The 27,581-nt window shown below is 43.3% G+C and overlaps 1 protein-coding gene across 1 annotated transcript in view; it reads right to left on the bottom strand.

Annotated features, from left to right (window-relative positions):
- Positions 1-27,581, bottom strand: part of LOC125453954 (lipoxygenase homology domain-containing protein 1) — a 222,096-nt gene that overhangs the window by 46,622 nt on the left and 147,893 nt on the right. The window contains exons 22-29 of the mRNA XM_059649887.1: positions 22,955-23,115; positions 18,544-18,838; positions 16,641-16,792; positions 13,162-13,295; positions 12,136-12,284; positions 11,005-11,109; positions 10,150-10,278; positions 4,036-4,200 (exon numbers count right to left, since the gene is read on the bottom strand). Coding sequence (XP_059505870.1) covers positions 4,036-4,200; positions 10,150-10,278; positions 11,005-11,109; positions 12,136-12,284; positions 13,162-13,295; positions 16,641-16,792; positions 18,544-18,838; positions 22,955-23,115 — 1,290 coding nt within the window. The remainder of the gene's footprint in view (positions 1-4,035; positions 4,201-10,149; positions 10,279-11,004; positions 11,110-12,135; positions 12,285-13,161; positions 13,296-16,640; positions 16,793-18,543; positions 18,839-22,954; positions 23,116-27,581) is intronic.

Below are 27,581 nucleotides of genomic sequence, written 5' to 3'. Positions count from 1 at the left end.
CCTCCACACTGCCAAGAATCCTATCCTTAATCCTGTACTCAGCTTTCAAATTCGACCTTCCAAAATGCATCACCTTGCATTTATCCAGGTTGAACTCCATCTGCCACCTCTCAGCCCATCTCTGCATCCTGTCAATGTCCCGCTGCAGCCTACAACAGCCCTCTATACTGTCAATGACACCTCCAACCTTCGTGTTGTCTGCAAACTTGCTGACCCATCCTTCAATCCCCTCATCCAAGTCATTAATAAAAATTACAAACAGCAAAGGCCCAAGGACAGAGCCCTGTGGAACACCACTCACCACTGACTTCCAGGCAGAATATTTTCCTTCTACTACCACTCGCTGCCTTCTGTTGGCCAGCCAATTCTGTATCCAGACAGCTAAGTTCCCCTGTATCCCATTCCTCCTGACCTTCTGAATGAGCCTACCATGGGGAACCTTATCAAATGCCTTACTGAAGTCCATATACACCACATCCACAGCTCGACCCTCATCAACTTTTCTAGTCACATCCTCAAAGAACTCGATAAGGTTTGTGAGGCATGACCTGTCCGTCACAAAGCCATGTTGACTGCATTTAATCAAGCCATGCTCTTCCAGATGGTCATAAATCCTATCCCTCAGAATCCTTTCTAAGACCTGGCAGATGACTGACGTGAGACTTACTGGTCTGTAATTGCCGGGGATTTCCCTATTTCCTTTCTTGAAGAGAGGAATTACATTTGCCTCTCTCCAGTCCTCGGGTACGACTCCAGTAGAGAGCGAGGATGCAAACATCTTCGCAAGTGGCGAAGCAATTGCATTTCTTGTTTCCCAAAGCAGCCGAGGACAAATCTAATCTGGGCCTGGCGACTTGTCAATCTTAACGTTTGACAAAATTTTCAGCACGTCAGCTTCCTCTATCTCTATCCATTCCAGCATGCACACCTGCTCTTCAAAGCTTTCATTCACTACAAAGTTCGTTTCTTTCATAAAGACAGAAGCAAAAAACTCATTTAGGGCTTTCCCTACCTCCTCAGACTCCACACACAAGTTCCCTATGCTATCCCTGATCGGCCCTACTCTTTCTTTGACCATTCTCTTATTCCTCACATCAGTGTAAAATACCTTTGTGTTCTCCCTAATCCGTTCTGCCAAGCCTTTCTCGTGCCGCCTCCTGGCTCTCCTCAGACCATTTTTGAGCTCCTTCCTCGCCTGCCTGTAATCCTGTAGAACTGAGCTTGACCCTAGCTTCCTCCACCTTATGTAAGCTACTTTCTTCCTTTTGACGAGAAGCTCCACCGCTCTCGTCATCCAAGGTTCCTTTATCTTACCCATTCTTGCCTGTCTCAAGAGGGACATATTTATTCATCACTCGCAACAACTGTTCCTTAAACAGTCTCCACATGTCTATAGTGCCTTTACCATGGAACAATTGCTCCCAGTCCATGCTTCCTAACTCAAGTCTAATTGCATCATAGTTTCCTCTTCCCCAATTAAATATCCTCCCATTTTGCCTAATCCTCTCCTCCTCCATAGCTATGTAGAATGTGAGGCAGTTATGGTCACTATCACCAAAATGCTCTCCCACCACAAGATCTGATACCTGCCCCGGCTCGTTTCCGAGCACCAAGTCTAGAATGGCCTCTCCCCTCGTCAGCCTGTCAACGTACTGCGTTAGGAAACCCTCCTGAACACACCTTACAAAAACAGCTCCATTCAAATCTTCTGCTCGAAGGAGGTTCCAATCAATATTGGGAAAGTTAAAGTCACCCATTACAACAACCCTACTACGTCCACACTTTTCCAAAATCTGCCGACCTATGCTTTCTTCAATCTCCCTGCTGCTATTGGGGGGGCCTGTAGTAAACCCCTAACGAGGTGACTACTCCCTTGCTGTTCCAAATTTCCACCCATACTGACTCAGTAGGCAGATCTTCCTCGACAATGGAAGCTTCTGTAGCTGTGATACCCTCTCTGATTAGTAGTGCTACACCCCCTCCTCTTTTTCCCCCCTCCCTATTCTTTTTAAATGCTCTAAACCCTGGTGCATCCAGCAACCATTCCTGCCCCTGAGAAATCCATGTCTCTGTTATGGCCACAACATCATAGCACCTGTGACATGCACTGAAGGATACCAGCTCTGATGAAGGGTCTAGGCCCGAAACGTCAGCTTTTGTGCTCCTGAGATGCTGCTTGGCCTGCTGTGTTCATCCAGCTCCACACTTTGTTATCTCGGATTCTCCAGCATCTGCAGTTCCCATTATCACCATTTAGTATTGTTTCATTGTATCTGCCCTTTATTGGAGAAGTATAATATGCACTGCTCCGGTCTGGGAGCACGAAATTGTAGTGTTGCACATGATAGTAGGGCATGTACAGCAATTTTCCAGCCCTTTCCACAACTGCAAGGGAGGCAGAACATCCAAGAGCTTCAAAATGACATTTCATTTAAACGGCAACAATATTATCTTAAAGCAAAGAAACCAAGCTTTCAAAGAACAAAAAACAATACAGTGCAGGAACATATCTTTCGGCTCAACAAGCCTGTTGATTCCTAGTCCTTATTTAAACCACTGCTTATGGCCTCCCCTTCATGTATCTATCAAGATATGCCTTAAATGTTGCTAACATGCCTGCTTCCATCACCTCCACTGGCAGTGCATTCCAGGTATTCAACACCCTCTGTGTTTAAAATTTTCCTTGCACTTTCCCCTAAACCATCTCCCTCTCATCTTGAACCTATGCCCTCTTGTGGTTGACCTTTCCACCCTGAGAAAGACTCTGACAATCCACCATATCTTTGCCTCTAGTAATTTTGTAGACGTCTATCAGGTTGCCTCTTAGCCTCTATCTATCCAGTGAAAACAATCTGAGCTTATCTGACCTCTCCTCACAACTAAAACCCTCCAGACCAAGCAACATCCTGGAAAATCTTCTGTGCACTCCCTCCGAAGTATCCACTTCCTTCTGGTCGTGTGGCTACTAGAACTGCATGCAATATTCCAAATGTTGCCTAACTAAAGTTTTATAAAGCCATAACACAACTTGCTGACTTTTATATTCAAAACCCAAGCCAAAGAAGGCAAGCATGCTGCAAGCTTCTTGACCACCTTATCCACCTGTGTTGCCATTTTCAGGGATCTGCGGACCTGTACACCCAGATCCCTCTGTATGTCAATGCTCCGAAGGGTTCTGCCATTTATTGTATAATTCGCACCAGAATTTCCAAAGTGCATGACTTTGCATTTGTCTGAGTTAAACTCATTCTGCCATTTCTTTGCCAAAATCTGCAATCTATCTATATCCTACTTTTCCTTTGACAATCCTCCTTACCATCTCAACTCTGCCAATTTTGGTGTCATCTGAAAACTTACTATTCAGACCATCTACATTTTCCTCCAGATCATTTATATATATTACAACAAAGGTCCCAGCACTGATCCCTGCAGAACACCACTAGTTATTGATCTTCATTCTGAAAAGCACATTTCCACCCATTTTGCTACAAAAAAAACTCCAGCTGCCTTTTTTCTTAAACTTCTTATTTGTTCAGAAAAAAAAACATGGTTTTCTTGCAAGGACTCAGCTGGCAGTTGATCTCACCCTGCAAGTACTGAATGCGTTGGGAGGTTGTATATATTCCTTGAAAAGTCAGAGTGGACTGGATTTGTGAAGGCATCCTAAGCAATTTCCTTCAAGCCCCTGTCACAGTGAGCATATCTCTCAGTTGAAACGCAAAGCAGTTGAATGCTTCACTTTGGATCAGAAAGAGAAAAAGAACTGAAAGGATGAAAATCACAAAAGAAGGAGAACTATAGGATTTGAGATTCCTAGGGTAAGGGTACCATCCAGTTGACTTATAAAGTACATATGAAATTCTAATTGACAGAATGACCTCCTGTTTACTGACATGATACAGAATCAAAACTACCATAACATTTCTCATTGATCCCCTACAACTGAATTTAGGTGCTTTCTTAACAGAAATGGCTGCTTTGTCTACATTAAGAACAGTGTGTCCCATCCCACTTAATCATTAAAATGTAACATACATGGAACATAGTCTTTAGTTTGTAGATCTGCAGGGAAGAGATCCCGTACTATATATCCATCATCCTCAGCTTTATCCAACCAACGTCCACATGGGAAGCGCAGTATTTGTCCAAGTGATGGGGCATCAATTTCTACCCAATCCAAAAACCAACCAGCACAGCCTCCTAAAAGAACATACAGATGCAGTCAATGATTCAGGTGTTAAATTGGAATTTCACTTAAACACTGAAAGGAGAAATGTTTATTACGCTCAAAAGAATAAGTATGTTCAGGGACAAACAAGTAAGAAACCCTATGGAAACAGCCCTGCTAAATCCATAAACTGTCAAATGAGCGGTACAACTGCAAATCATAGTTATATGGTTGATAATGTTGAAGATTAAATTCTAAAGTTGCTGGCTATCTGGGGAGTTGTGTAGAAATTTCACGGATGCTTCATCCTGGGTACTTATGCTTTGGTTAAAGTAAGTTACCAGTGTAGGCACAATGGGCTGAATGGAGTCCTGCTGCACTGCAACAATTCTGCAGTCACAACAGAATGAGTTGGATATGTTTCATTAGGAGACATACAGAAGAAATGTTTCTATACCTTTTGCTCAACTTCAAACTCTTAAGTAGCCAGCATTTGGCACTGTTATTTAGGATGGTGGCAGCGTTTCTTTTTGTCTAGGAACACAGTCTCTTTAAATATAATTTCAGTACTTCTTTCACAGTGTAGACATCACAATTTGTATAAAACATCATTCAGGCAGAAAGGAGCAAAACGAAAGCAGATAGGAGCCAAGTTTTATTGTGTCACGTTGTTAGAATCATGGGCTTATTTTCAAAGTGTTGGGAGTCGGCCTGAATGGGCTTCAAACATCACATTGCTACAGTTATTTCTCCTGACACATCCAGGGCAGTGTTGTATTTTCAAAGAATTGCTGGGGGAGATGGAGAGGGAAGCATAGCCTCTGACAACTAATACCCCCTTAAGCTCATTGTCAAAAGGCCTGTCCATTCAGGTTGGGAATTCTTCAATTTCTTCACAGGGGTCCTGGACAGTCTCAGGTAATGTTAATGTATAGCTGTTGTATCTAAACATGAGAAAGCCTGATTGAAATAGTGAAACTGGATGCAGCAAGACACCAGAAATGACACTGGCATACACAATCCTGTTGACCCTACAAAGTTCTCCTTACTAACATATGGGGTGTTTGTGCCAAACTTGTGAGACCAAACTATGAAACCTTTGAAGAGCAGGTGTGCATGCTGGAATGGATAGAAATAGAGGAAGCTGACGTGCTGAAAATTTTGTCAAACATTAAGGTTGACAAGTCGCCAGGCCCAGACTAGATTTGTCCTCGGCTGCTTTGGGAAACAAGAAATGCAATTGCTTCGCCACTTGCGAGGATCTTTGCATCCTCGCTCTCCACTGGAGTCGTACCTGAGGACTGGAGAGAGGCAAATATAATTCCTCTCTTCAAGAAAGGAAATAGGGAAATCCCCGGCAATTACAGACCAGTAAGTCTCACGTCTGTCGTCTGCCAGGTGTTAGAAAGGATTCTGAGGGATAGGTTTTATGACCATCTGGAAGAGCATGGCTTGATTAAACGCAGTCAACACGGCTTTGTGACGGACAGGTCATGCCTCACAAACCTTATCGAGTTCTTTGAGGATGTGACTAGAAAAGTTGATGAGGGTCGAGCTGTGGATGTGGTGTATATGGACTTCAGTAAGGCATTTGATAAGGTTCCCCATGGTAGGCTCATTCAGAAGGTCAGGAAGAATGGGATACAGGGAAACTTAGCTGTCTGGATACAGAATTGGCTGGCCAACAGAAGGCAGCGAGTAGTAGTAGAAGGAAAATATTCTGCCTGGAAGTCAGTGGTGAGTGGTGTTCCACAGGGCTCTGTCCTTGGGCCTCTACTGTTTGTAATTTTTATTAATGACTTGGATGAGGGGATTGAAGGATGGGTCAGCAAGTTTGCAGACGACACAAAGGTTGGAGGTGTCGTTGACAGTATAGAGGGCTGTTGTAGGCTGCAGCGGGACATTGACAGGATGCAGAGATGGGCTGAGAGGTGGTAGATGGAGTTCAACCTGGATAAATGCAAGGTGATGCATTTTGGAAGGTCGAATTTGAAAGTTGAGTACAGGATTAAGGATAGGATTCTTGGCAGTGTGGAGGAACAGAGGGATCTTGGTGTGCAGATACATAGATCCCTTAAAATGGCCACCCAAGTGGACAGGGTTGTTAAGAAAGCATATGGTGTTTTGGCTTTCATTAACAGGGGCATTGAGTTTAAGAGTCGTGAGATCTTGTTGCAGCTCTATAAAACTTTGGTTAGACCGCACTTGGAATACTGTGTCCAGTTCTGGTCTCCCTATTATAGGAAAGATGTGGATGCTTTGGAGAGGGTTCAGAGGAGGTTTGCCAGGATGCTGCCTGGACTGGAGGGCTTATCTTATGAAGAGAGGTTGACTGAACTCGGACTTCTTTCATTGGAGAAACGGAGGAGGAGAGGGGACCTAATTGAGGTATACAAGATAATGAGAGGCATAGATAGAGTTGATAGCCACAGACTATTTCCCAGGGCAGAAATGGCTAACACGAGGGGTCATAGTTTTAAGCTGGTTGGAGGAAAGTATAGTGGGGATGTCAGAGGCGGGTTCTTTACACAGAGAGTTGTGAGAGCATGGAATGCATTGCCAGCAGTTGTGGAAGCAAGGTCATTTAAGAGACTGCTGGGCATGCATATGGTCACAGAAATTTGAGGGTGCATACATGAGGATCAATGGTCGGCACAACATCGTGGGCTGAAGGGCCTGTTCTGTGCTGTACTGTTCTATGTTCTATGTTCTATGTCCCACAGCCTAGTCTTAGTCATTTTCAATGAATCAGACTTTGAAAACAATGACCCAAATACCACCATCATCAGAGATGGCAGCACAGTGTATGCACTCAGGAACAAGCTGACATAAATGGCAAGTTTCTATCCCTTCCCAGGGTGGTAACCTTTATCACAGAAGAATTGAGTTAAGAGGCCAAGAAGCTTTGCTTCAATTATATAAAATATTGGTGATACCTCACACGGAGTACTGTGTGCAGGTCTGGTCCCCTACCTCAGGAAGGATATATTTGCCATAGAGAGCACACTGGAATTCACCAGACTGATGCAGGGATGATGAAATTGTCCAGGAGGAGACATTGAGGAAACTGGGCCTGTATTCACTAGAGTTTAGAAAACTCAAAGGTGAGCTTGTGAAAATAAAGCACATTCTTAAAGGGCGAGCATCTTAAATGGCGAGGGCTCACCTTTGTCCCCCTCTACCCACACATCAACGAATACCAGTCACGTTTGGACATTGAGCAGTTTTTCCGCTGCCCCCACCTCCACGCTTACTTCTTTAACCGGGAGCCTAACCCTCCCTCCACTGACCCCTTCACCCGCCTCCAACAGAAGTCCTCCTCCTGGACACCACCCCCAGGCCTCCTACCCTTCCCTCGACCTCTTCATCTCCAACTGCCGTCGAGACATTAACCGCCTCAACCTCTCCACCCCTCTCACCCACTCCAACCTCTCCCCCGCAGAACAGGCAGCCCTCCGCTCCAAACCCAACCTCACCATCAAACCCGCAGACAAGGGAGGTGCAGTGGTAGTATGGCGCACTGACCTTTACATAGCTGAGGTCAGATGCCAACTTTCTGACACCTCCCCCTACTGCCCCCTTAATCATGACCCCACCACCGAGCACCAAACCATCATCCTCCAAACCATCCATGACCTCATCACGTCAGGTGACCTCCCACCCACAGCCTCCAACCTCATTGTTCCCCAACCCCTCACCGCCCGCTTCTATCTCCTTCCCAAAATCCACAAACCCGCCTGCCCTGATCGACCCATTGTCTCCGCCTGTTCCTGCCCCAACGAACTCATCTCCACCTATCTGGACTCCACTTTCTCCCCCTTGGTCCAGGAACTCCCTACCTATGTCCATGACACCACCCACGCCCTCCACCTCCTCCAGAACTTCCAACTCCCTGGTCCCCAACACCTCATTTTCATCATGGACGTCCAGTCCCGATACACCTGCATTCCCCCCAAAGGCCGTCCGCTTCTTCCTGTCCCACAGAGCTGACCAGTCCCCCTCCACTGACACCCTCATCCGCCTAGCTGAACTCGTCCTCACCCTGAACAACTTCTCTTTCGATTCCTCCCACTTCCTATAGACAAAGGGGGTGGCCATGGGTACCCGCATGGGCCCAAGCTATGCCTGCCTCTTTGTAGGTTATGTGGAACAGTCCCTCTTCCGTACCTACACTGGCCCTAAACCCCACCTCTTCCCCCGTTACATTAATGACTGTATCCACACCGCCTCATTCTCCCAAGAGGAACTCGTACAGATCATCCATTTCACCAACACCTTCCACCCCAATCTTCAGTTCACCTGGACCATCTCTAACACATCCCTCACCTTCCTGGACCCTTCTGTCTCCATCTCAGGCAACCACCAACAAACCAATGTCCATTTCAAGCCCACCGACTCCCATAGCTACCTGGAAGACACCTCCTCTCACCCACCTTCCTGAAAAAATTCCATCCCGTATTCCCAATTCCTTTGCCTCCGCTGCATCTGCTTCCAAGATGAGGCATTCCACTTCCGCACATCCCAGATGTCCTCGTTCTTCAAGGACCGCAACTTCACCCCCGCAGTGGTCGAGAACGCCCTTGACCGTGTCTCCGGCATTTCCGGGAACTCATCCCTCACACACCGCCCCTGCAATAACTGCCAAAAGAGAATCCCCCTAGTCCTCACAGACCACCCCACCAACCTCCACGTACAACGCATCATCCTCCGACACTTCTGCCATCTACAATCCGACACCACCACTAAAGACATTTTTCCATCCCCACCCCTGTCTGCCTTCTGGAGAGACCACTCTCTCCGTGACTCCCTTGTTCGCTCCACACTCCACTCCAACCTCACCACACCTGGCACCTTCCCCTGCAACCGCAGGAAGTGCTACACCTGCCCCCACACCTCCTCACTCACCCCCATCCTAGGCCCCAAGATGACTTTCCACATCAAGCAGATGTTCACCTGCACATCCGCCAATGTGGTATACTGCATCCGCTGTACTCAGTGTGGCTTCCTCTACATTGTGGAAACCAAGCGGAGGCTTGGGGACCGCTTTGCAGGACACCTCCGCTCGGTTCACAATAAACAACTGCATCTCCCAGTCACGAACCATTTTAACTCCCCCTTCCATTCCTTAGACAACATGTCCATCATGGGCGTCCTGCAGTGCCACAATGATGCCACCCGAAGGTTGCAGGAACAGCAACTCATATTCCGCTTGGGAACCCTGCAGCCCAATGGTATCAATGTGGATTTCACAAGCTTCAAAATCTCCCCTCGCCCCACTGCATCCCAAAATCAGCCCAGCTCGTCCCCGCCTGCCTAACCTGTTCTTCCTCTCACCTATCCCCTCTCCCCACCTCAAGCTGCACCTCCATTTCCTACCTACTAACCTCATCCCGCCCCCTTGACCTGTCCGTCCTCCCTGGACTGACCTAACCCCTCCCCACCTCCCCACCCATACTCTCCTCTCCACCTATCTTCTCCTCTATCCATCTTCAGTCCGCCTCCCCCTCTCTCCCTATTTATTTCAGAATCCTCTCCCCCTCCCCCTTTTTTGATGAAGGGTCTAGGCCCGAAACGTCAGCTTTTGTGCTCCTGAGATGCTGCTTGGCCTGCTGTGTTCATCCAGCCTCACACTTTGTTATCGTGGATTCTGAAAGGGCTGGACGGAATGGCTTCTTCTCTCCAGCCTTCGAGGCTAGAACCAAGGGACAAGCTGTTTCGGGCTGAAATGACCCAGAAATTTCTTCCCTCAGAGGATAATGAACCCAGAGAGTGGTGGAAGTTAAGTCTTTACATAAATTAAAGATAAAGATTAATAGATTTCCAGTTACCATTGACATCAAAAGATAAGGAGTTAGCATCGGAATGTGGTGTTGATCAGTCACGATTTACATAGCAGAGTAGGCTCAAAGAGCTGAACGGTCTACTCGTGCCCCTAATTTCCTTATGGCTCCGAGTCTCTGTAACATCCCTTCAGGACTTACCACGATTATCATGTCCAATTCGGATTTTTTTCAGTGGTCCAATGTCCACAGCCTCGATAGTGAATTCATCAGTATTTCCTTTCTCAAACTTATTTTTGTACGTTTTTGACGCCTTGAGGTTGACAATTCCTAAATTTAGTGATAAAAACTTGTTAAATAATTTAGGGTATTGTAATCAATCAGCTGCCAACAGAGGTCAGATATGGTGGTGCTGTAGTAATGTCAAACCCTGCATCAATAGTGCACAGAGTGAGAGTTCAGATCCCACCATGGCAGTTTTTGTGTTAGTAGATCATGTGGATGAAGATACTGCAGTCAATATTGTGAGTGTGAACCTTTGAAACGCTTTTGATAAAGCACTTCAAATTAGGCAGGTTAGCATTTCAGAGACTGAGGGGTGATATTATAGAGGTTTATAAAATCATGAGGGGCCTGGATAGAGTGAATAGTCAAGGTCTTTTCCCCAGTGTAGGGGAGTCCAAAACTAGAGGGCATAGGTTAAAGTTGAAAGGGGAAAGACTTAAAAGGCAACAAAGGGGCAACCTTTTCACACAGAGGGTGGTGCATGTTTGGGACAAACTGTCAGAGAAAGTGGGTGGTCCGGTTTTCTCCCACAGCCCAAAGATGTGCAGGCTAGGTGGATCGGCCATGCTAAATTGCCCGTAGTGTTCAGGGGTGTGAGAGTTGTGGCGGATGGGTGTGGGTGGGATTCTCCAAGGGGCAATGGGGACTTGTTGGGCCGAAGGGCCTGTTTCCACACCGTAGGGAATCTAATCTTCTTGCAAAACTAAATGCTGACTACTTGGCAGGCTCCTTAAAATGTTCTTTGAAGTCCACCCAGTTGAGTCATCATACCTGTGTCATCCTTCTCACCAAACAGGGTGATGAACACATTGGCATCTGTTCCAGCATTCTTCTTCTCCCCAGTCTTTACCCTCACAGTGTAGGTGGTGGACTGAGCTGATGGGAACAAAAGATGTCTGGTTATTTATTGGGCTGGTCAAACTCCAATCACCTTTACAGAACTAATCAGACATTGGCATGCTGGGTCAGCTTCCACCACCTTCATCGAGGTACACTGCTTGCAGAAAATATGTCTATTTCACATCCTCAACACATACCAAAGTACCTCCTCACCAATTAAGTACTTTTGAAGTGTAATCAATGTAGGAAAATATGGCAGTCAAATTTCGTAAGGTAATCTCCTAGATAGTAAATAACCAGGAAGTCTGTTTAGAGTTGTGGTTGAGGGATAGATATTGGGCTTAACACGAGGAGAAAACTGCTGCTCTTGCTTGAATCTCTTAATGTCAGTTTAAGACCTGATGACCGTGAATCCATTAACGATTGTTGGAAAAACCCATCTGTTTCACTAATATCTTTTAGGGAAGGAAACTGCCAACCTTACCTGGTCTGGCCTACATCTGACTCCAGACCCACAGCAATGTGGTTGACTCATAACACCTCTCGGCAATCAGGGATGGGCAATAATTGCTGCCTAGCCAGAGACGTCCTCATCCCATGAATGAATAAAGGACCTGGCTCTGCCATTCAATAAGACAGTGGCTGATCTGGCATTCCTCACGACCACTTTCCTGATCTTTCTCATAATCTTTGATTCCCTTACTGATCGAGAATCTATCTATCTTAATCTTAAATATACACAAGGACTCTGCCCATAACTCTGCGGCAACAAGCTCCAAAGACTTACAACCCTCTTGAGTTTCTTCTTGTCTTCATCACATTTAAATTGGCACTCTGAGAATTACCCTGCTGCTCCCAGAGTCTCCCATGAGGGGAAACTTCCTCTCAGCATTTCTCCCTGCCAAGCTCCTTAAGAATCTTATCACAAGGAACAATGGCAGCAGAATATTTAAGAAAATACCTTGGGTCACAAAATATCTCTGGTTGGAACTTAAACTCAAATGCATCACATCAGTTGTGAGGCTGAAAAAAAGGATTTGCATCTTCAACAACTTTTCTTACCTTTCTGTTCAAGGCCGAGTGTTGCCTGAGATTTATTTGCTCTGTCAGAATCTTTGTTCAGGAATGCCTCATCTACAGGAACGAGCTCTCTTGCTATCTGGCCATCATCTTCATCAACAGCTAACCATCGTTCACAAGGGAAGAAATACCTGGTGAAATAGCAAATTTGTGAAAGATATTGCATAACTATGTCTTTCTATTGCCAGCCCCTCATGATAGTTTCAAATAAATCTGTGCAGTAAATGGAAAATCCAAATTACAGAAATCAGTTCACAGTATGTTGTTTAATGAGTTACTTGTAATTTTTATTAATGGATTATTTAACCAAGGATAAACAGCCTAATCCTTGCTCTGATAACTACTATTTCTGATTAATATGATTGGTCCAAAGCACCATCAGTAATTTTACAGCAGATAGAAATTAGAAAGTGATGCATTACTAGTGGCCAACAAATATTAGTAAATCAGGAAGTAATTAATATGACATAGATTGGGTATGGTTGTCTTGGAGAACTGCCTTCTAAAAGGCTATGAATTCAAGCTCACGATAGAATATTTAGATTTGGATGAAATAAAATTGATAGCATGTTGACCAATGTCAGAAAAATACCTGAAATCTTTTTCTTTACTTTGTAAAACCCCAACTGGACACAATTGTAGGATCTACCATCACCTTCCCCATTATGTGATTCCAATCCCACAGAATGGGATTGATTTTTAATGCTTTATGGCAAATAATGGATGGTGAATAGATGACCTCGTCAGTTTTCCTACAGAAAAGGTTCAAAAATCTTTGAAACATTCTTCTTATTACATTCTCAATAACCATACCACTTTGCAGAAACCAGATGGACAGATTAAGATAGAATTAGAATGTTTTCTTGCTTCAGATATATAATTGATTTTGTTGAACACAGCACATTGGCATAGGAATGAGAAAAATGTTTGTAAACTGGAGGAAAAATTTCTGGCATAATATGAAAGCTAGAATTCTAACCTTCACATTTTGTAGACATTGATACTCACGTGGTGTCATCCTTTTCATCAACAATTTCCACCCTATCCAGAAACCAGGCAGCATTTCCTCCCGTATTATCATGCCGAATGCGTAGTTTCCTTAATACACCAAGGTCAATGGCTTTGATCAAAAATATATCTTCCTACATTGAAAATCAAAATATGACAATAGCAAGAATATTTTAAAAAGCTCAGACATCCTGGAGTGATCAGGGGACAAATTTGTACATCCTTTTTGTTTATTTTGAGTACTGTCCATTATCCTGATGTATTCATGAGTTCATTAGAACATAATATTCATACATTCATTATTAAACATAATTCATACATTCATTTAAACTTCACCTCTTCTGCATCCCTGATTTTAATATTTCCATCTTTGCTAGTTGTGCTGTCAAGTCCCTAAACTCTGGAATTTCCACTTTAAGCCTCAATGCTTGCCTAATTCCCTTTTGTCCTTGAAGATGTTGGCTGACTAGGGAAGTCAGAGGTAGCATAAAAGCAAAATTGGAAAGCATACAATGTCGTGAATGGCAGTAGAAACCTGAGATTGGGAAGTTTACAAAGACCAACAGAGGGAACAGAAAAAGCAGATTAAATAGGAGGGTAAGCTAGTCAGTAATATAAAGGAAGGCTGTGAGATACTCTTTAGATACATAAATGGCAAAAAAAAGAGGCAGAAGTAGACACTGGGCTGCTGAAAAATGACGCTGGAGAGATAGTAGTGAGGAACAAGGAAATGGCTGAGGAACTGAATAATTACTTTGTATCAATCTTCACAATGGAAGACATGAGTGATATCCCAAAAATTCAAGAGAATCGGGGGCAGAGCTGAATCTGGTGACCATCACCAAGGAGAAGATGCTAGAAAAACTGAATAGCCTGAAGGTGGATAAGTAACCTGACCCAGGTGGACTCCACCCTGGAGTTCTTAAGGAGATAGCTGAAAAGATAGTGGAAGCATTAGTGGTGATCTTTCAGATCAGATCATTAGAGTCAGGGAGGGTCCCAGAGGACTGGAAAATTGCTAACATGATATCCCTATTTAAAAAGAGAGTTGGCAAAAGACCGAAAATTATAGGCCGAAGAGCCTAACCTCAGTTGTGGGTGAGATTTTAGTGTCCATTGTGAAGGATAAGATTTCTGAATACTTGGAAGTGTATGGTAAAACAGGGCAAAGTCAGCATGGTTTCATCAAGGGAAGGTCATGCTTGACAAATCTGTTAGAGTTCTTTGAGGAAGTAATGAGCAGGTTAGACGGACGAGAGCCAATGGATGTTATCTACCTGGACTTTAAGAATGCCTTTGACAAGATGCCGCACAGGATGCTGCTGAGTAAGATAAGGGCCCACGGTTTTAGAGGCAAGGTGCTCGCATGGATGGAAGGTTAGCTTTCTGGCAGAAAGCAGAGTGTGGGGATAAAAGGGTCTTTCTCAGGATGGCAGCTGGTGACTCATGGTGTTCCGCAAGGGTCATGGTTAGGACCACAACAACTTTTTACTTTATTCATTAATGATCTAGGTGAAGAAAGTGAGGGCATTTTGGTAATGTTCGCAGACAATAGAAAGATAAATAAAGGGACAGGTAGTATTGAGGATGCGGGGAGGCTGCAGAAGGATTTGGGCCAGTGAGGAGTAGTCAAAGAAGTGGCAGATGGAGTACAACATGGGAAAGTGTGCGGTCATGCACTTTGGTGAGAAGAATAGAAGCATGGACTACTTTCTGAATGGGGAGAAAATTCAGAAGGCTGATGTGCAAAGAGACTTGGGGTTCTAGTCCAGGATTCTCTCAAGGTAAACTTGCAAAGTCAGTAGTTAGGAAGGCAAATGCAACTTTGGCATTAATTTTGAGAGGGCTTAATTATAAAAACAGGGATGTACTTCTGAGGCTCTGTAAGGCTCTGGTCAGGCCACATTTGGGCTATTGTGCACAGTTTTGGGTCACATATCTCGGGAAAGATGGCCTTGTAGCGGATTCAAAAGACGTACATGCAAATGCTCCCTGGAATGAAAAGCTTAACATATGAGGAACGCTTGAATACTCTAGGTCTTGATAGACTTTAAAAGGGGGGGTCTAACTGAAACTTACAGAATACTGAATGGCCTGGACAGAATGAATGTTGGGAAGATGTTTCTATTGGTGGGAGAGATTAGGAGGGCACAGCCTTAGAGCAAACGGAAGACCTTCTAGATCAGAGATCAAGAGAAACTTCTTCAGCCAGAGAGTGGCGAATCTATGGAATTCACTGCCACAAAAGGTTGTGGAGGCCAGGTCATTTGAGTACATTTAAGATGGAGATAGATAGATTCTTGATTGTCAAGGGGGTCTAGTGTTAGGGGAGAAAGTGAGAGAATGGGGTTGCGAAACTAATCAGCCATGACTGAATGGTAGAGCAGACTTGATGAGCTGAATGGCCTAATTACTGCTCCTATGTCTTATGGTCTTATGACATTAGTTCCTTAAACCTAATTCTCTTGCTAAGCTTTTACTAATTTGCCCTACTTCATAGTTGAGTCTCAAACGTTTGATTGATAAAGAGTCTTGGAATGTTTTATTGTGTTAAAGCTTCTATGGAAATACAAGTTGTTGTTTGTGGTGTCCTAATTCTAAGGTCCTGACATCAAAAGTGAAAAAAAGACCATTAGAATTAGGGATAGGAGTAGGCCATTTGGCCCCGCAAACCTGCTCCACCATTCAACAGGATCACAGCTGATCACAACAACCTTCCTGCTCTTTCCCCAAAACCATTGATTCCCTGACTGATGAAAAATTTATCTCAGCCTTAAATATACAAAAGAACTCAACCCCATTCCATGGCAAGGAATTCCAAAGACTCAGGAAGGTGATGGCTGAGTGGTATTATTGCTACACTGTTAATTCAGGTGACCCAAGTAATATTCAGGGGACACAGGTTCAAATCCTGCCATGGCAGAGGATGAGATTTGAGCTCAGTAAAAATCTGGAGAGTCTAATGATAACCATAAATCCATTGTCAATTCACTAGGGTTCTTTAGGAAATGACATTGCTATTTAGCCTATGTGTGTTTCCAGACCCACAGCAATGTGGCTGACTCTTAACTGCCCTCTGGGCAATTATGGATGGTCAATAAATACTGGTCTAACTAGCAATGGCCTCATCCCATGATGAATTTGATCAACCCTGAGAGAGAGGAAGTTCCACTACTTCTACAGGGGCAAACATGCTCTCAGCATTTACCCTGTCAAGCCCCTGAAGAATCCTATATGTTTCAATGAGATCACCTCATTCTTCTAAACTCCAGTGAGTATATTGTAAACCAGCAATTGAGAGAGGCCTATGACTGTCTTGACTAAATTAGTTCATTTGGAACTAATTCAAGATTACACCTGGGACCAGCCTGGTCTAATATTTCTAATTCATACTACACAACACGTTTATTCATTGAATAATCACTATGACAATGTGAACTCCCTCACACTTACACGCCAGTTCAACAACTGTAATGTACCTGTCCTCTTTCAAACTTGTTGAGATGGTTTGACATCTTTAGGCAACGTTCTCCAGTGTCCGTTGTCTCACTGTAGATGTTAATGAAGACATTGGCATCTGTTCCTGCACCCATGACATTTCCAGTAATTACATGAACTGTGTACGAGTTTTCTGCAAATGAAACAGTCATGAAGAAAACATTGTTGATATCTCCGGTTGCTAGCATTTCCAAAGTTGTTGTGATAATGTAATTCTAATCAATTAATCTTTTAAGAAATGTTCATTGCTCTGGAGGGGCAATTTTATCCTAACCTGTCTTCCCAAAATCTTTCGGAAACAGATGTAATGGTGGATTGAGACCTGCATTGTTGGTCTCTATTAATGTCAATGAAGAGCACTATCGCGTGAGGTGTTATACAGGTATTTCACTCAAACCTGTTTGTTTCCCAACAGGCGTCTTCGGTTTAAATTACTACCAGAATTTCTATCAATAATGAATCAACCTTTAGACATTTGGCACATAACGACAGGAGATATGATAATGGGATCAGATTCACTTCAGTTGTGTTTCAGATGGAGACTAATGGAAGAACTAGGCAGCCTTGTACAAATCGAGTCTGAAAAGAACAAGGCCTCATGTTGCAAACATGAAGATGAAAATTCTCAGGAGTTTTGGTGCAAGTTTGGTGCTCTGGAGGGGTGGGACCACTTTAGGGGTGGCATATTGTGGAGTTTAAGGGGCAGAGACTCCATGACTCACCGTACACGAATAGAATCTCAGATGAAGACAAGGCTTCCAATATAGAATATTCTCATAATCCACCTAAAGCACCTCATGCCGTAGGCTGTCAAAAGGTCTTGCTTTCCATCAATAAGAATAGCCAGGTTAAATACAGAACAAGTTAGGTATAGAGTAAAACTTCCTCAGGTATGGTAAGTTTTAAAATCAATTTACATTCCCTGTTGCTTGTCTAATGACCTAAAGCCTCAATACTTCATATATGACAGATTCCAGTAATTATTATTTAAACAATTGAGTGATATAGAACTTTGACATTACTGGGAAAAAAAACACTTTTAGTTGATGCTTTGCATCTTGTGCCCATAAGGACAATGTGCGAGAAAATCCAAAGTAAATGAACCTAACATTTGTACTGTAAGGAGGGTGACGATCGGTTGTCAAGAGGATTCTGAGTGTTATTTCTATTCTAAAGTTGAGCACAGGGCTAGCCTTACAATGATGATCAATGGGGAATGGGGAGTGAAAGCCGTGGTCAGGAGTGTTAAGTTAAAACATGCAAGGTTAAAATGAAGTGAAAAAGGTGCAGTATAGATATGTGCACACTAGATACTTCGGAAGTAAAAGTTAAGAATACAGTTTCACTTCAGGTAATTCTAGTGTTTTATGTCTGTTTTCACTCAGTTGTGTGGGCTCTCTTTTTGCTTGTTGTAGCTTCTCTTGATAAACATTTTTAAATGTGGCAAAGGAGCTTTCATTTTGTTACACACAGTGCAATGGAAACAATGTGTGAACACTGAATTTTAGCAGATAACTTTGAGATGTTGATCATGTATTTGCTTGCAAATTCTTTTTGTTGATTTGGACAATGTTCAATGATAAGTGAAAACTACAAAACAGCAAAGACTTGCAAAGTTTGGATTGTATATTGAAATATTAGACAACAAATATTTTCATTTAGATATTGTGACTGAGTTTTCTGAGTGATTAATTTAGTGATAAGCCTGTCACTTAACTATCATGCTACATTTATAACTAATGCCTTTTATTAGTTGAAACGCTAAAAAATATCGTAAAATTTGTTTTTTTTTGTGAATGTGAGTACATACTTGTAACTCAAAGAAAGAACGTCAAGGTATGAGTTTGCCCCTTGGTTACTATTTTTCTGAACTCCTTAACTCACCTTCCAGGTCATTGTGGTCCTCTGGCACGAGCTCCACCACAAGTTCTCTGTCTCCCTCATCTCTGGCAAGCCAGCGCTGACAGTTGAAGATGTAGGTCTCCACTACCTCATCTTGCAGGCCATCAGCATCCTTTTCAACCTTCTTCTTCTTTTTCTTTTTCTTCTTGTCATCATCCACGACCCTGAAGTTTAGTCGACTGATTGTGACTGATTCCAGGAACCAGCCTGGAGCTAAGCCACTTCCATCATGACCAATTCGGAGTTTAATCAACTTGCCGACATTCTGGGCCTCAATCTGTGTACGTAAGAATCAGCTGTTTCAGTGAGAGATGGGGTCTGAGGTACTTTAGACATTAGATAAACTGAGTGCAAAGAGATATACATATCAGTTAAAACCAACTGACTGCAAACATCCTACTTTTACTGCTGCCCTTTGGTATTTTTGTAATGCTGATTGCTAGTATGAATCCCATTGATAATCTGCGTGTTTGTATGGTTAGGTGAAGCCCTGGTACACAGTTTGTATTTCTTTAGTACTTTGGCTGGCCTTGATGGATTAGGGTGTAGAGGCTGCTTTGTACCTGCTCCCAGTATGAAACTCAAGTATCAGAAGAAATTGCACCAATTGGAAACTGCACCAGTTGGTTGCACTCCATCTCACTGACTCACTTATTTACCGCAAACTCTTATTGCCACTCTGGGATGTTTTTGATAACCAGTTCAACAGTTTGCACCTTTTCCTGGTCCATGTCACACCTGCCCACTTCACTTGGCCATCTGGTGTGTCCAAATATGAGACATAAGTGAGTGAAAATCTCTTCCAATCGACAGTAGAAAGATTGAAGCCATTATTTTCAAATTCTGCTACAACTCATGCCTTCAACATTATTCTCTGTTACTAGTTGCTCAATCCTCAATCATGTATTACAAGGCCACCTTTTTTCTGACACCGAGCTGAGCTCCTATGCCTAGTTTACCATAAAGACTTCTTGTAGATGTTGGTGTGTTTGCCGAACTGGGAGGCTTGATAGCAGACTATTCATCCCCTTACTAGGTGACATCCTCAGTGCTGTGGTGCCTCCTGTGAAGCGCTATTGTCTTGTGTCAGTTCAAATTTATATGATCTAGTTTTTGCTGCTTCCGATAGGTGCTGGTTCAAGCTGTGTGGTCTAATGCATATTGAGTCTAATTCAAAGTGTTTGTTGATGAAGTCCACGGATAAATGCCAAGCCGCCAAGAATTCTCTGGCTGTCCTATTTTTGGCTTGTCCAATGATAATAGTGTTGTCCCAGTTTAAAGTGTGGTTTTTCTCATCTATGTGTATTGAAACCAAGGACATCTGGTCATGTCATTTAGTTGCTAGCTTGTGTTCATGGATGCAGGTTGCTAGTAGTCTGCCTGTTTGTCCCACATAGCGTTTTGAACAGTTTCCGCAAGGTATCTTGTAAACCACATTTGTCCTGTCCATTGATATCTATTGGGTCTTTAACTGTGGTCATTTGCTGTCTTAGTGTGGCTGCCGGTTTATGTGCTGTCATGATTTCTGGTGGCCTGAGTATTCTGGCTGTCAGTTTGGAGGTGTTTTTTATATGTGGTATGGTGGTTATTGCTTCGGACTTTGGTGTGTCCTGATTGTGTTGTCTGTTAGCTAGGCATCTGTGGATGAGCATACAGGAGTATCGATTCCTGGCAAAGGCCTTGTAGAGATGTTCTTCTTCATCCTTCGGCCGATCGGGTGTACTGCAGTGTGTAGTGGCCCTTTTGAACAGGGTCCTAATGCAGCTCCTCGTGTGTGAGTTGGGGTGGTTACTACCATAGTTTAAGACCTGGTCAGTACGTGTGGATTTCCTGTATACTTTTGTAGTGAAATCACCGTTCTCTTTTCTTTCCACCGTCACATCCAGGAATGGGAGTTTGTTGTTCTATTCCTCCTCTCCTGTAAATTTGATCCCTGTGAGTATGGTGTTGATGAGTTACTAAGTGTTCTCAATTCCTGTTCTTTTCGTCATTACAAAAATGTTGTCCATGTATCTGACCCAGAGCTTGGGCTGGATCTGTGGGAGGGCTGGTTGTTCCAGTCTTTGCATGACTGCCTCAGCTATCAGTTCAGAGATGGGTGAGCCCATGAGAGTCCCATTGAGCTGCTCATACATCTTGCCGTTGAATGTAAAGTGTGTTGTTAAGCATAAGACCAGTAGTTTAAGTATGCAGTGTTTGTTGATCTGTTCCTCATTTTGTCGTCTGTTGTGTTCATCTAGTATGTTGGATAAGGTTTCTTTGACGAAGTTTCTGTCAATTGATGTAAACAATGCTGTTACATCGAATGAGATCATCACTTCTTCTTTGTCGATATTAGTGTTCTTGATGTTGTCCAGGAAATCTTCTGTTGATTGTATGGCGTGGCTTGAACTACTGGTTAGATGTTTAAGCTTTTGTCGTAGTTCTTTTGCAAATTTGTTTGATGGGGTTCCTGAGGGAGCCACAATTGTTCTGAGGGCTATGTCAAGCTTGTGGACCTTGGGCAGTCTGTGGAATCTAGGAGTGTTGTTGTCTTCCGGTTTCATCCCTTGTAATTCTGTTTTTGTTATTGGTCCTGTTTTGTGTAGGTTCCCTCGTGTCTTGGTTATTCTGTTTGATAGCTGTGGTGTGGGGTCCCACTCCCTCTGTTAGTAGGTTTGTGTATCTGTAAGTAGTTCTTTGGCTTTTTGTATGTTGTCCGTTTTGTTCATTACCACATTCTGCCTTTATCAGCGGGAACAATGATGATGTTTTTGTCCTTTTTGAGGTTCTTCAGGGCATCCCCTTTCTCTTTGTTAAGTGCGTTCGTTTGTGTTCTGTTGTTAGTAGGGGTACAATGGTCTGTCTGATCATTTTTTGTGTTCTTCGTTTAGTCCATTGGTTCTGAGTGTGGATTCTAGTGCTGCCAGGAAGTCTGTTCATTGTCTCTGTGGTTGTAGTTCAGTCCTTTGATTGGTACTGTGTTTTCTGTATCTGTGAGCTGTCTGTTGGAGAGGTTTCTTATCCATTTGTCAGTCATGTTGTCTCTTCTGTCGTTGGTCAATTTGGTCACTTTTTCTGAGTGCTGTTCTTTTTTTGTGTATGGTCCAGTTCTGTGTTACTGTGATGGCCCGTTCAATTCTCGTAGTCCACTCCTGATTGGACACTTTTGAAATTAATGACCTCTGGCAGGCAATTTCTTGTTTCTACTTGTGGAGTCTGTTATGCGCATCTTGTATCATCCTGTGGCTGTTCTGTCTGGCTGTTTCTCTGGCTTGTGGGAAATTGAGAACACCCACCAGCTCATCAACACCATACTCACAGGGATCAAATTTACAAGAGAAAAGGAAAACAACAATAAACTCTCATTCCTAGACGTGATGGTGAAAGAAAAGAGAACGGTGACTTCACTACAAAAGTATACAGGAAATCCACACATACTGACCAGGTCTTAAACTATCGCAGTAACCACGCCAACTCACACACAAGGAACTGCATTAGGACCCCATTCAAAAGGGCCGCGGCACACTGCAGCACACCCAATCTGCAGAGGAAAGAACATCTCTACAAGGTCTTTACCAGGAATGGATACCCCTGCAGCTTCATCCACAGATGCTTAGCTAACAGACAACACAACCAAGACACACCAAAATCCAAAACAATAACCACCATATCATATATAAAACACACCTCAGAACTGGCAGCCAGATTATCCAGACTGCTAGAAATCATGACAGCACATTAAGACAGCAAATGACCACAGTTGAAGACCTATGCATACCATGGACAGGACGAATGTGGTTTACAAGATACTTTGTGGAGACTGCACAATATACTATGTGGGACAAATAGACTGACAACTGGCAACCTGCATCCATGAACAGCAGCTAGCAACAAAACGACATGACCAGATGTCCTTGGTTTCAATATACACAGATGAGAATAACCACACTTTAAACTGGGACAACATTACTATCATTGGACAGGCCAAACAGAGGACAACCAGAGAATTCTTGGAGGCTTGGCATTCAGTCGCGGGTTCCATCAACAAACACATTAGGCTCGATGTACCAGCCATTACAACACATAGCCTGAACCAGCTCCTACCGGAAGCAGCAAAAACTAGACCATATACATTTGAACTGGCACAAGACAACAGCGCTTCACAGGAGGCTCCACAGCACTGAGGATGTCACTTAGTAAGGAGATGAAACATCAGCTATCAAACCCCACCTAGCTCAGAGAACACACTAACATCTGCAACCAGCACCCAAGCTACAAATCTTCACTCAAACCCTGAATCAAGACTTCTTGTTTTCATCTTTTGTATGATTACCCACCTCAGTCCCCCATCATCTTTCAAATGCTGCTGCCTTCAGTGCCCCTTCTTCAATTAATCTTTATCCAAGCCCACCTTAAACATTTCCGTCGCTCCTCGCACAAAATTGTCTGATCGACTTCGGAGGTGGATTACTTCTGTCTTTCCAAGCTCTCCATAAATCTGGATGAAGACTTTGGCATCGGTGCCAGCTCCAGTGACGTTCCCTGTGCATACCGCAACTTCGTAGTTGATCACTGGTTAAAGACAAAGGAAATGGAAGTGAGAGAAACGAAGATGTAGATACACAACTAGATAGTCGATAGCAAAGTGCCTAACTGAGGGTAAGTTCACTGCCTCTGAGGTAAGCTGCACTGGAAGATCTGCAGATTGGGATTGCATGGTAATGCATGTGGTTGTCCCTCAGAGAGAGGATAGTGTTTGCTCATGGCAGGAACCTGTGGATTAAGTTTCTTAGTAGGATGAGGCTGTTGGTTTGCAGCTAGCACAATGACCAAAAGATTCTCCTGCTCTTACTGCCTGTTGTAGATGTTTTGGAAAACTAGAATTGGAGTGTTGAAAGCTCATAATGCTTTCACACTCCCTTTGAGAGTGTATCGCTAGTCCACCCACAAGATCAGAAATTTGCCATTGGGTTGCTTTGCCCATTGGGAGGCGCTGGTCGAAAATTGGTAGGCCTCAGGTAAGGTGAGACAGGGTGTAGACTTCTTTTGTTCAGGCATTAGAGTTCCCAAAAAAGCAAGGACATAACACACTTTGCATCGAGAGGCACTGACAAAGTACCACCAGCTGATGCTGTGCTTTAGAATCAATAAAGTCAGAAGGATTATTTTAAAGATTGGAAACCTAGGAAGAGCAAAGCAATGTTGCTGATTCCTGCTTCCAGACAATTAGGGTTTGAGGAAAGATTAGACAACTCTCCAGCCTTACTGAGGCTGAATGTTTAGAGGATCCTAATATGGGCATATGCTTTTAAATGGAATAGAAAGGGTTAACCTGGAGTAATATATTAATCAAAACCATGTAGGTAAAAAGCCAAAGGTATTAATTAGTTAAAGGTAAGTTAAGGCTTAATGTCCAGAAGACCCTCATCATTCATAAAGGGTTCAACAGCTGGAATATCATTTCATAAAAGATAGTGGAGATATAGTCTCCAGAACTGTTCAGAAGCATGGAATCACGAAGTGTAGGTCATGTCTGTCAAATCTCATAGTCTTTTGCAGAGGTGACAAAGGTAGTGTACAGAGGTAAGATGATTGATGGTGTTTTTTCTCCTTTATTCATTAACAGGATGATGGCATTGCTGGCAAGTCAGAATTTATTGCCCATCCCTAATTGCCCAGAGGGCAGTTGAAAGTCAACCATATTGCTGTGGGCCTGGACTCACATGTAGACCAGACCCAGGTAAGGATGGCAGCTTTCTTCCCTAAAGGGCATTAGTGAACCAGATGGGTTTTTCCCCAACAATCAAAAGTGAATTCATGGTCATCCTTAGATTCTTACTTTCAGTATATTTAGTGAATTCAAATTCTACCATCTGCCATGGCGGGATTCAAACACAGGTTCCAAGAATGTTGTCTGGATCTCTGGATTAACAGTCCAGTGATAATACCACTAGGTCATCACTTCCCCTTTACATGGACTTCCAGAAAGTTTTTGATAAGGTCTCACACAAGAGGCTGTTAGCTGAGGAAAGAAGCCTCTGGAATTGAAGGTGAATTACTGACATGTAACATAGAACATAGAACATAGAACATTACAGCACAGTACAGGTCCTTCGGCTCTCGATGTTGTGCCGACCTGTCATACCGATCTCAAGCCCATCTAACCTACACTATTCCATGTACGTCCATATGCTTATCCAATGATGACTTAAATGTACCTAAAGTTGGCGAATCTACTACCGTTGCAGGCAAAGCGTTCCATTCCCTTACTACTCTCTGAGTAAAGAAACCACCTCTGATATCTGTCCTTTATCTTTCACCCCTCAATTTAAAGCTATGCCCCCTCGTGCTCGCCATCACCATCCTAGGAAAAATGCTCTCCCTATCCACCCTATCTAACCCTCTGATTATTTTATATGTTTCAATTAAGTCACCTCTCAACCACCTTCTCTCTAACGAAAACAGCCTCAAGTCCCTCAGCCTTTCCTCGTAAGACCTTCCCTCCATACCAGGCAACATCCTAGTAAATCTCCTTTGCACCCTTTCCAAAGCTTCCACATTCTTCTTATGACGCAGTAACGAGAACTGTACGCAATACTCCAAGTGCGGCCGCACCAGAGTTTTGTACAGCTGCAGCATAACCTCTTGGTTCCGGAACTCGATCCCTGTATTAATAAAAGCTAAAACACTGTATGCCTTCTTAACAGCCCTGTCAACCTGGGTGGCAACTTTCAAGGATCTGTGTACATGGACACCGAGATCTCTCTGCTCATCTACACTACTAAGAATCTTACCATTAGCCCAGTACTTTGCCTTCTGGTTACTCCTAACAAAGTGCATCACCTCACACTTGTCTGCATTAAACTCCATTTGCCACCTCTCAGCCCAGCTCTGCAGCTTATCTATGTCTCTCTGCAATCTACAGCATCCTTCGTCACTATCCACAACTCCACCGACCTGAGTGTCGTCTGCAAATTCACTAACCCATCCTTCTACACCCTCATCCAGGTCATTTATAAAAATGACAAACAGCAGTGGACCCAACACCGACCCTTGCGGTACACCACTAGTAACTGGTCTCCAGGATGAACATTTCCCATCAACTACCACCCTCTGTCTTCTTTCAGCAAGCCAATTTCCGATCCAAACTGCTATATCTCCCACAATCCCATTCTTTAGCATTTTGTACAATAGCCTATTGTGGGGAACGTTATCGAACGCCTTGCTGAAATCCATATACACCACATCAACTGATTTACTCTCATCTACCTGTTTGGTCACCTTCTCAAAGAACTCAATAAGGTTTGTGAGGCACGACCTACCCTTCACAAAACCATGCTGACTATCCCGAATCAATTTATTCTTTTCTAGATGATTATAAATCCTATCCCTTATAACCTTTTCCAATGCTTTACCAACAACTGAGGTAAGGCTCACTGGTCTATAATTACCAGGGCTGTCTCTACTCCCCTTCTTGAACAGGGGAACCACATTTGCTATCCTCCAGTCGTCTGGAACTATTCCTGTAGACAATGACGAGTTAAAGATCAATGCCAAAGGCTCAGCAATCTCCTCCCTGGCTTCCCAGAGGATCTGAGGATAAATGCCATCCGGCCCAGGGGACTTATCTATCTTCACCCTCTGAAGGAATTCTAATTCCTCTTCCTTGTGGATAGGATAGGAAATTTGTTGAGTGCAGGAAACAGAGCAGGGATAATGGGGATGTCCTGCAGGGATGTGTGCTGGTGCCTCAGTTATTCACAATATTCGTTAATGACTTGTATAACTGTGTAAAAAGTCAAACATTCAAATTTTCCGATGATACACAATTAGGCAGCATTTTAGATAGTGTTGACAACAGGTTAAAATTACTGCAGGATATTGATAGATTAGGTGGATGGGAAAATCTGTGGCAGATGGATTTTAATATAAGAAACTATAAGGTTATTCATTTTGGACTGAGAAAGGATAGATTTTTATTCTATTTTTGAGAAGGCATATCTCATTTTCTGCTTGGGGACTTTGTAGCCTCTAGGGCTCAACTTCGAGTTCGATAACTTTCTAGCCTAATTTCACCCTTCCATATTTTTCCTCTACCCCCACACCCTGTCCTGTTATGTCGTGTTGCATATGGTACAGCCATCCATTCTCATGTGCTCTAGGCCTATTATCACATATATGGGGCTGCTATCAGTACGGCTCACCCATTCTCTCCCACTCTTAGCTCTTATTCAGCTTTCCTTCTGTCCTGGCTTGCTATTCATAATGTCTTGTTTACCTATCCCTTTTACGTCTCTTTCCCCCCCTCTCTCTCTCTCTCTCTCTCTCTCTGGGCTCTATCTCCACCTACTTGTTTACTCCATTCCCCCTTCCACCACACCAAACTTCATCTTCAGGTTTCAAAATGTTAATTTTGCATTCTTTCCACATATGATGCCAAATCTGCTGAGTTTTGCCAGATCTCCAACGTCTGCAGTTCTTTGTTTTATTATTAGAGCTTATTATGTTATGTCTGTCTGTTCCTTCTCCACATTACACTGTTAGTTGTGTGAGATAGTCTAAAACTAATGTCACATACCAATTAATATCATCCTTGCTCAGCAGACTGCACATTTGCCAATGTAGTATTGACTGTGTTCCCAAAGTGTATACACATACCAGGGGCTAGTTTGGAGCTAATAGCATCTAATTAATGAATACTGATCTGTATGGAAGGATTAGCTCAAATAACCAATTGACAGTTCATAGGCTTTACTCAATCTTTGAAAATGGCTTAGTTGAAAAGCATTAAGGGAGTGGTCTGAGCCATGAGGCCCAGGTTCAAATCTCCACTTGTTCTAGAGGCGTGTAATAACATCTCTGAATGGGTTTAATTAGAGAATACCAACAAGACCAGGAGTGTAGATAATGATCAAAGAAGAAAAATGTAGAACAGAAGTCGGAGTCAATCGAAAAACAGACATTCAGAGTTGTTGATCTTGGGTTTTAAAGACCTATAGATTATCAGGGAAGTATTGGGAGAAGTAAGGAGTTCCACA

Source organism: Stegostoma tigrinum, chromosome 1 (genome assembly GCF_030684315.1).
Source record: "Stegostoma tigrinum isolate sSteTig4 chromosome 1, sSteTig4.hap1, whole genome shotgun sequence".
NCBI lineage: Eukaryota > Metazoa > Chordata > Chondrichthyes > Orectolobiformes > Stegostomatidae > Stegostoma > Stegostoma tigrinum.
This window is presented reverse-complemented; position numbering and strand designations above follow the sequence as displayed.